At 35.6% G+C, this 9,754-nt stretch overlaps 1 protein-coding gene across 1 annotated transcript; it reads left to right on the top strand.

Annotated features, from left to right (window-relative positions):
- The first annotated feature begins 1,931 nt into the window (after positions 1 to 1,931).
- lpla (lipoprotein lipase a) lies at positions 1,932 to 9,754 on the top strand. The gene is made up of 10 exons (XM_079808610.1): positions 1,932 to 2,234; positions 3,826 to 4,013; positions 4,088 to 4,267; positions 4,359 to 4,470; positions 5,105 to 5,338; positions 5,414 to 5,656; positions 5,733 to 5,853; positions 7,905 to 8,084; positions 8,182 to 8,289; positions 8,418 to 9,754. The coding sequence occupies exons 1-10, from the start codon at positions 2,129 to 2,131 to the stop codon at positions 8,467 to 8,469; spliced, it is 1,524 nt and encodes a 507-aa protein (XP_079664736.1). The 5' UTR covers positions 1,932 to 2,128; the 3' UTR covers positions 8,470 to 9,754.

Here is a 9,754-nt window from a genome sequence, read left to right as displayed (position 1 = left end):
ATGAGTTGATTCTTGTATAACTTATTTTGATGAGTTAAAGCAATGTAAAAAAATATGTTGTCATAACTTAGGATCACTTCAGCTTGCGTAAACCGTAGTGCCAGAGCAATCACCTTCAATTTCATATCTTTCCGAGAACGTTTTCTAAATGCGTGTGTAAATCGAGTATAAATATTAGGCCTATACACATGTAATCAAAGAGTATAAATGTTTAGCGCACAGGAGTGTGTTTATAAGGGGAACGTGCTTGTGTTTTTCATGCATTTATTTTTAGCATTTATCCCAAATACTGAGTAACATGTATTTGTTTAGCACTATCATCCAGATGAAATGTCGCAACAAGATGTTTCAGAATTGCTTGTAGTACTGAGATATATAGGTGAAGACCTGTATATTTCTTCTCAAAACTAGTGATTTTTCTTTGACAAAACGTTTTAAAGACTTGGCTGTCTGTCTGCTCACCGCTGTCTGGCCAATGAGATGCAAGGTGGCCAACAACACCCATTGACCGTCTCCCGGAATGGAAATCACACTGATATTTGTGACCTGCCAAGAACAAACGTGATTGGCACAGAGGATGTTGTTGGTTTTCAAGTTGGCAAATAATCACACAGGTGTGTTTTAGTTCCGCGCGGGAGATATTCTGTGTGAACATAGTGTTCAATGTTTACATTTAAAGTAACATTTTAATTTGTTGCAAAGCACTGAGCAAACAATGATTTAGACTATGTGGGCTGTTTTATCAGATGCTTGTGATGACCTTGAGTGGACTGTGATGATCAGAAAGGAATTATTTATGAACGTAAATTAGATTCAAAAGTTTTAAATGTTTTTAGAAGAAGTCTCTTATGCTCACCAACGCTGCATTTATTTGATTAAACATACAAAAATGACAGTAATATTGTGAAATATATTATTAAAATGTAAAATAACTGTTTTCTATTTGAATATATTTTAAAATGTAATTTATTCCTGTGATGCAAAGCTGAATTTTCAGCATCATTCCTCCAGTCTTCAGTCACATGATCCTTCAGAAATCATTCTAATATGATTATTTGCAGCTCCTGAAACATTTATGATTATTATCAATGTTGAAAACAGTTGTGTAAAACATATATATATATATTTTTTAGGATTCTTTGATTAATAGAAAGTTCAAAAGAACTGAAATAGAAAGCTTTTGCAACATTGTACTACCGTACAAACATTTTGGTTCAGTAAGAACTTATTTATTTATTTATTTTTGGGAAATAACTTTAAAAAATTGATTCAGCAAGAATGCATTAAAGTGATCAAAAGTGACAGTAAAGGCATTTATAATGTGACAAAAGATTCTATCTAAAATAAATGAGGTTCTTTTGAACTTTCTGTTCATCAAAGAATCCTAAAATAATATTTTATTTCAACATTGATAAATCAGCATATTAGAATGATTTCTGAAGGATCATGTGACACTGAAGACTGGAGGAATGATGCTGAAAATTCAGCTTTGCATCCCAGAAATAAATTATATTTTAAAATATATTCAAATAGAAAACAGTTATTTTACATTTTAATAATATTTCACAATATTACTGTTTTTTGTTAGTATTTTAATCAAATAAATGCAGCCTTGGTGAGCATGAGACTTCTAAAAACATTAAAAAACTAATATTTAACATATTTTAAAAAATATTATAACAAAACATGTTCATTTTTAACATTTAAGGGCGTCATGAATTTGACCCCCCCTCCCCTAAAAAAAGAAAGAAAAGAAAAACGGCAAAGAAAGACCTTGAGAAATTGATTTTCTAGACTCTCAGGGGCCTCACAAGATTTGTAATTGTAAGTGATGAGTCAGTGTGGGGGTTCCTGGCCTGTTATTGGTCACATTAGTTCTTACCCCGCCTCTCTCGACCAATAGAATGTCGCTGATTTGCATAAGGTCCCGCACTGCAGGATAAAGACACGCTTGTAGCGGTACTGATTTAAACTCTTGAGAGAAACTCTGGACATAACACATCTAAAGCAGCTGGCTACCCCCAACTGGAATATTAATATACTGTAACACTGTAAATACCCGGAGCTCAACGGCTTTCAATTCTGTTAAATAAGTTGCTCCAGCGTGATTATTAATACCTAAATTAATATGGGCAGAGTAAGCAGCGCTTGTTTTATACTTTGGATGCATTTCGTCTACTTTTCCTCCGGTTTTGAAACCACAATTGAGCCAACGAGTGAATTTACCGATTTTAGTAAGTATAACGTTTATTTGTTTTATGAAACTTGAATGAAATGCATGTTTTTATAAAGTTGAAAAAGTGTTAAAGGTTCACCTTTCCTCCGACGGACTTTTGATAAATATTAATATACACAAATAACGGAAAGCGATTTTATTGGACCAATAACCGCATGTGTTTATTTTTTCTGCACGAGTTGATCTTTTTGCGTTTTATTGTATTTTTATTTAGTATCATTATTGATTCTTTGTATCAATGTATACCTTTGTATTTTATTGTACTTATTATCTTGGAAAATATTGGATAATGTGCAAAATATTAAGATTTTACAAAACATATATATATATATATATATATATATATATATATATATATATATATATATATATATATATATATATATATATATATATATATATATATATATATATATATATAAACAAAAAAATGTGTTTTATATAATCTTATAAAAACATATCTCACAAAACATGGTCTATATATATATATATATATATATATATATATATATATATATATATATATATATATATATATATATATATATATATATATATATATATATATAAACAAAAAAATGTGTTTTATATAATCTTATAAAAACATATCTCACAAAACATGGTCTATATATATATATATATATATATATATATATATATATATATATATATATATATATATATATATATATATATATATATATATATATATATATATATATAAACAAAAAAATGTGTTTTATATAATCTTATAAAAACATATCTCACAAAACATGGTCTATATATATATATATATATATATATATATATATATATATATATATATATATATATAAACAAAAAAATGTGTTTTATATAATCTTATAAAAACATATCTCACAAAACATGGTATATATATATATAAACAAAAAAATGTGTTTTATATAATCTTATAAAAACATCTCACAAAACATGGTCTATATATATATATATATATATATATATATATATATATATATATATATATATATATATATATATATATATATAGACCATGTTTTGTGAGATGTTTTTATAAGATTCTATAAAACACTTTTTTGTTGTTTTTATTAAACTTTTGTATTTTTAACTACCATTTATTGTTAATATGACACTTGTAAATGTCATATAAATCCCCTAAATGTCTTTTTAAATGGTCGGTCTGTTTTGTTTTAATGGTGATTTGTCTGATTTCATCGATGTTTACCTTCCAAATTAATTTTTTTTTAAATTAGGCTTTTGGGGAAAACTCATAATTATCTGTTACATAATGGTAAAATGTTTGTTTGCGTACATGTATTTGACATGCTAGAACGGTCAGTTATGGAGATATACTGAAGGACATTATAGCAAAAAAAAAAGTTTTATGTAAAGTCAGTCAAACACTGGGAAAGGATCCAAGCTGGCCATTTGGAAATAATTCCTCGTATACAAAATAAGGGGAAAGTATAAGCACATGCGAGATAAGCTTCTTTTAAACGTTAATTTGCAGAATTATAAGCAGATTACAAGTAAAGGCAGTGTTGTATATTGTTGTCTGGAAAACTTATTGTCGATCTGGTTTTGCACAGGTAACTTTATGGAAAATGCCACAGAATGGATGATGGACTTCACCGACATCGAGTCCAAGTTTTCCTTTAGGACTAGCGAGGAACCCGAAGAAGATCTGTGCTACATCGTTCCAGGTCAATCCGAAACCATCAAAGAGTGTAACTTCAATCCAGACTTCAAGACTTTCATAGTTATTCATGGATGGACGGTAAGTGCTCCTACTACACTTGTTGAAGACATTAAATGAATGTGCGAAGCATGACGCCGATGATTTCGCCTCAGGTCACCGGTATGTTTGAGAGCTGGGTTCCCAAACTGGTAACAGCCCTGTATGATCGAGAGCCAACAGCCAATGTGATTGTGGTGGACTGGTTGTCCCGAGCGCAACAACATTACCCAACGTCAGCCGCCTACACCAAACTGGTGGGCAAGGATGTGGCCAAGTTTGTCAATTGGTTACAGGTACGAGATGTTTTGTGCTAGGTCAAGGTGACAAGAAAGAGTTTGTTTTCTGCAGGAAACTTTATCTTGCATGTCTCGTTTCTTCATCCAGGCTGAGATTAACTATCCTTGGGAGAAACTGCATCTGTTGGGCTATAGTCTTGGCGCTCATGTTGCAGGAATCGCTGGCCTTCTCACCAGACATAAGGTTAACAGAATCACAGGTAACTTGATTTTTTTCCCTAAGGCCCCAATATACTCACGGCAAAGTTCTTTTTCTCTCTTTGCTTAGGGGTCGGAAGTAATTCAAAATACGAATAGAGACGTAGATATGTTTGCACCAGCTCTGCAATTCGGCTCTCCAATCAAGTCAGGTTTATACAACAGATTGCTTAAAATCAAGCAGTTTAGAGTATTAAACATGAAAAATTAGTGTCTGTCACTTTCAATTAGAATTACAACTTTAATTTCTGCTATAAAGCGGCTCTCCGGTGTGTTCATGTTTTACTTGCGTCTGACCTCGACGGACCAAACAGGAGAAATGAACCAGAGAAAATGTCCACGTCAAAGAAGGCGGAGCCTCAGAGCCACGCCTACCTATTTCGTAATCGCTACGGACCAATGGTAGTTCAGAGGTGTTTACCAGCCGGAGTACACACTTCCTTGAAAGTTTGCTTTGGAAATGTTTAGAAATCGCGAAATTTCATTTTGCCATGATTTTGTTCGAAGCGACGCCACACCAGTTAGTTCTTCGATTTAGCTTGAAGTATATTGAGGACTTTAGGGTGTCAACCTTCTATTTGACCATTCAAACCCTTAAAAATGCATTAAAACGGGTCAATCTTCTCGGATTTTCAGGCATGGATCCTGCTGGCCCTAGCTTTGAGTACGCAGACGCCCAAAGCACTCTTTCCCCAGATGATGCCCTTTTCGTGGACGTTCTTCACACCAACACTCGCGGTTCTCCGGATCGCAGTATTGGGATTCAGAGGCCGGTGGGCCACATAGACATCTACCCCAATGGTGGAACCTTCCAACCTGGCTGTGACCTCCAGAACACTATGTTGATGGTGGCCACAACTGGCTTAAGAAGTACGTATGTCCTCCATTGCCCTCCTCAGACGTTCTTAGATCGAAGCTTACATTGTTTCCCTCTGTTCTCCGCAGACATGGATCAGATCGTGAAATGCTCCCACGAGCGCTCCATCCATCTGTTCATCGACTCGCTGGTGAACCAGGAGCAACAAAGCTTGGCTTACCACTGCAGCTCCAAAGACACCTTCAACAAAGGCATGTGCCTCAGCTGCCGCAAGAATCGCTGCAACAACGTGGGCTACGGCGTCAACAAAATTCGCACACGCAGGAGCAGCAAAATGTACATGAAGACCAGAGACATGATGCCATATAAAGGTGAGGAGCGTCAAAGTTTAAGATTAGTATTGTTAATTTATATATATCCTTTCTTAATATAACCATCTTCCCACAGTTTTCCATTATCAAGTGAAGATCCACTTCTTCAGCAATAAGAAAATAAGCTACAACGACCAGCCCATGAAGATCTCATTGTACGGAATCCACGGCGAGAAGGAGAATATCCCTTATATTATGTAAGTTAATCGCATTTCCTGATCTGGACAGGTTCTGAATTCACTCCCAAAAGCCTAAAAATGCAATGTTAAGATGTTCACTAGGATCGAGAGCTTCCTTGGTTTCAGTGATTATGACCTTAACCCTCTGGTGCGCTTCCCTTTTATTTCAATGAAATGAATGGACTATATTTTAGTTCAATAATGTTTATTAATTAATATTTTGTATGTTTAGGGGATTGTATGGTACTAAATTATATTTATGCTTTAGTTATAATCCATTTATTCACTTTTTCAGCGTAGACCGGAAAATTAAATCTCCAACTTGAACTGTTGTAAATATAGACGCACCCCAGCGGCAGCAAATGTAATTTGCAGCCAGGGGCATCTAGCAACTCTCCGTTGGCTTGCGAGCTGGAAAAACCAAACTCTGGTCAGGCCAATCACATTGTGTATAGAGTCGGTGGGCGGGGTTAACATAATGACGGCAGAGTTGCGGCGGTTTCGCGTGCTACTTGAAAACAAAGAAGCTGACGAACAGCGGTCTTTCGAATCGGCTTTGGCCCGCTTCACCTTCTTCGTTGCTCTGGTTGGTTGTAGCGCTACAACCGTTTATCCCACCCCTCGGATTGAGCCCTGCCAAGAGCCCAGATCTTGATGCGGGTCTGGCTTGTCAGGCTAATGCTTTAGAGCACAAACTTAAAGGGTTAGTTCACCCAAAAATGACAATTCTGTCATTAATTAATTACCCGCATGTCGTTGGACACCCGTAAGACCTCCGTTCATCTTCGGAACACAAATGAAGATATTTTAGTTGAAATCTGATGGCTCTGAAAAGCCTCCATTGGCACAATGCACGGTTCACTCTCAAGACCCTTAAAAGTTACTAAAGACGTCGTTACAAAGTCCATCTCACTACAGTGGTTCTACAATAACTTTATGGAGTGATGAGAATAGTTTTTGTGTGCAAAAAAACCCTAAATAACGACTTATATAGTGATGACGATTTCAAAACAAGGCATCATGAAGCTTCGAAGCGTTATGAATCAGTGAGTCGATTCAGCAGTTTGGATCGCCAAAGTCAGCAGTTTTGCGGTTTGACACGCGATCCGAATCATGATTCGACTCACTGATTCATAACGCTTCGAAGCTTCATGATGCCGTGTTTTGAAATCGTCATCACTATATAAGTCGTTATTTAGGGTTTTTTTGCGCACAAAAACTATTCTCGTCACTCCATAAAGTTATTTTAGAACCACTGTAGTGAGATGGACTTTGTAACGACGTCTTTAGTACCTTTTATGGGTCTTGAGAGTGAACCGTGCATTGTGCCAATGGAGGCCTTTCAGAGCCATCAGATTTCAACTAAAATATCTTCATTTGTGTTCTGAAGATGAACGGAGGTCTTACGGGTGTCCAACGACATGAGGGTAAGTAATTAATGACAGAATTTTCATTTTTGGGTGAACTAACCCTTTAAGTTTGGTCTCTTTTCAAAGAAGACACGTAGCAGATTATTGCTGAAGTGAAAAAAGTTTTAGAAAGTGACAATTTTATGTTTATTGTTATGAAAATTCACAAAAATACTATTTTCAATTTTTATATGAAAAATATATTTTCAAAAACACATTTTACTCTAAAACTGCTAGGAAATCACAGCCATATATCTAAACAAGTTGTGTTCCAAATTTAAGCTTGACATCTTAAAAAATGAGCTTTCAGTAAGAATTTGTTTGTGCGCAAGTTTCCACTAGATGAAATTCACCTCCGATTAATTTCCAATGCGGTCATTTTTGACCGCGAGGAGTATAAGTGTGACAATTTTTTTTTTTCAGGATCATTTAACCTTTTCGAATCATGTCCATGATTTTTCGTGTGTTCACATAGAAAGTGCCAAAACCTTCACCATAAATGTTTTTGTTTTTTTTAATATTTTGGCCAAAACTGACCGAAGAACACCAGAGGGTTAAGTAAAAAAGATCATGCAAGTATTTTAGAGTGTGTTTTACCTTAGATTGTGGAGATATCTGTACAGTTTTGACAAAGATGATAGAGATGTTTTTGTTCCACAGGCCAGCTTTAGACACAAACACCACCGTGTCCTTCCTTTTGACCACGGATACGGACATCGGAGAGCTGCTGATGGTGAAACTTCTCTGGGAGAAGGACTCACTCCTCAGCTGGCCCTGGTGGAACCCTGATATCTTTCACATTCGCAAATTACGCATCAAATCAGGAGAGACACAGTCCAAGTAAGCAGAGAGAATTATTCGTTTTTTTCACATATATATGCACATTTTATTGCATTTTTAGATTACCTTAAAATGTATGTCTTTTTTTTCGATCCAGGGTCATCTTCAGTGCAAAAGAAGGTGAATTTTCCTACCTTTCACGTGGAGGCGAGGCCGCCATCTTCGTGAAAGACAAAGAAGCCCAGTCGAGCCGCAAAAACCAGAGGTAAATTTCCATCCGCCGTCCTCTTGATAAAGCTCCATGAAATGACCTTCCATGTTCAGTTATGTTCTTTTTTTTATTTGTTGTGTCGAGTTTTGTTTGACTAAACCCTCTGCACTTTACTCTCGCAGATTGCACAAGTTGAAAATGCATGGAAGTCTGTTCAAACAGGACACCGAGTAAAGAAGCACGTCGAAATCCACCTCTGCTGGGATCTGGCACTGAATCTGCCGGGGGAAACTGGAATGGTAGAAATGGACTTCTCCCGTATATATTTGGACTAGTAGCCTTCACCCGACCCAAATCCAGAAACACATCCTGCAAGAAACCGCATCTTGAAAATGTTACTGCTGTGCAGTTTTAAAACCAAAAACATCCCTTTGGATACTGCTCAAGAAACATCGCAGGTCTTGTGAGACAATCTTTAATGAATATCCGTAAAATGATAATCACGTCTCTATGCAATATATTTATACAAGTAATCAGTTCTAGTCTGAAAGGACTTGCACTTAGTTAACAGGGTTTGCTAGTTGACCACCAAAGAGACTTTCCTTTCTGGAGAAAGATGCCGTTCGAAACATGTTACTGTTCGTTTGGTTTATCAGTATTACTCTTGAAATTCCACTTAAAGACTAAACAGGTTATTAAGTTTGTTTGGTTGTACTGTGAATTAGGTTGTACCGAAGCGGTTTTCTAATCCTCTTTGCCTCAGTTCCAAAAGCGAAACGTTCAGATTTGCCTTTGCCTTCAGTCAGTCTCAATGAAATGCTTTAGCAAAGAATATGACCAAATGCTCGCTCTACTGAATGAAGATGAAATGATTACTGTAAATATTTGTAATTGTCATTATATATACACTTACAAACAGCTCTTCAGATGTCTACCTTTCTTTCATTTTTTGGGGTTATTGTGTCCGGCACAGGTCACTTTAAAGGCTTTGCCTCCATTTGATTCAGTTTTATTTGGTAATTCTGCCACATCACCCCTTTCAAAGCACCTCAAAGGTCGTTTCATCTGGATTTTGTAAAAAAAAAAAAAAAAAGTAACGACGCTTTCGTTCACGCGGCCAAGAAGTAATCTCAAGAAATAACGGTAACAGTTTTTTCTCTCAGGCCTGACAGGGTTGACTGTCCCACATAATAGCCACACACACATCAAAAATGTGCCTTTTTCCTATTTATTGAATGTATATATTTGTATATTAAGCACATAATATATGTATTCCATGTTACTGAAGTGCTCTTTTCTTTTGAGTCGTGTAGGCTCTCTATTTTTATATTTACAAACATTGAGTGAATGAAGTTACTGGAACTGATCGTTTATTTGGTCGCCTGTTGTGATCATTATGAATCTATAAGCCGTGCACTGTATGATGTCATTTTAATAAACATTATGTTACGCTATGTGAGCACTTAAGATTTTATTTTATGTGCAAATTCCATGTCTTTATTAAAGGGATAGGTCACCC

Source organism: Gobio gobio (assembly GCF_949357685.1).
Source record: "Gobio gobio genome assembly, chromosome: 24".
NCBI classification, from domain to species: domain Eukaryota; kingdom Metazoa; phylum Chordata; class Actinopteri; order Cypriniformes; family Gobionidae; genus Gobio; species Gobio gobio.
Note: the sequence above shows the minus strand (reverse complement) of the source record. Positions and strands in the feature narration are given on the sequence as shown.

What these genes read in the sequence shown, in the direction of transcription:
- lpla (XM_079808610.1), top strand. Translation starts at nt 2,129, where the DNA reads ATGGGCAGAGTAAGCAGCGCTTGTTTTATACTTTGGATGCATTTCGTC. An exon ending in GAGAATATCCCTTATATTAT is followed by an intron (nt 5,854 to 7,904) that starts GTAAGTTAATCG and finishes TTTGTTCCACAG; the next exon opens with GCCAGCTTTAGACACAAACA. An exon ending in TCAGGAGAGACACAGTCCAA is followed by an intron (nt 8,085 to 8,181) that starts GTAAGCAGAGAG and finishes TTTTCGATCCAG; the next exon opens with GGTCATCTTCAGTGCAAAAG.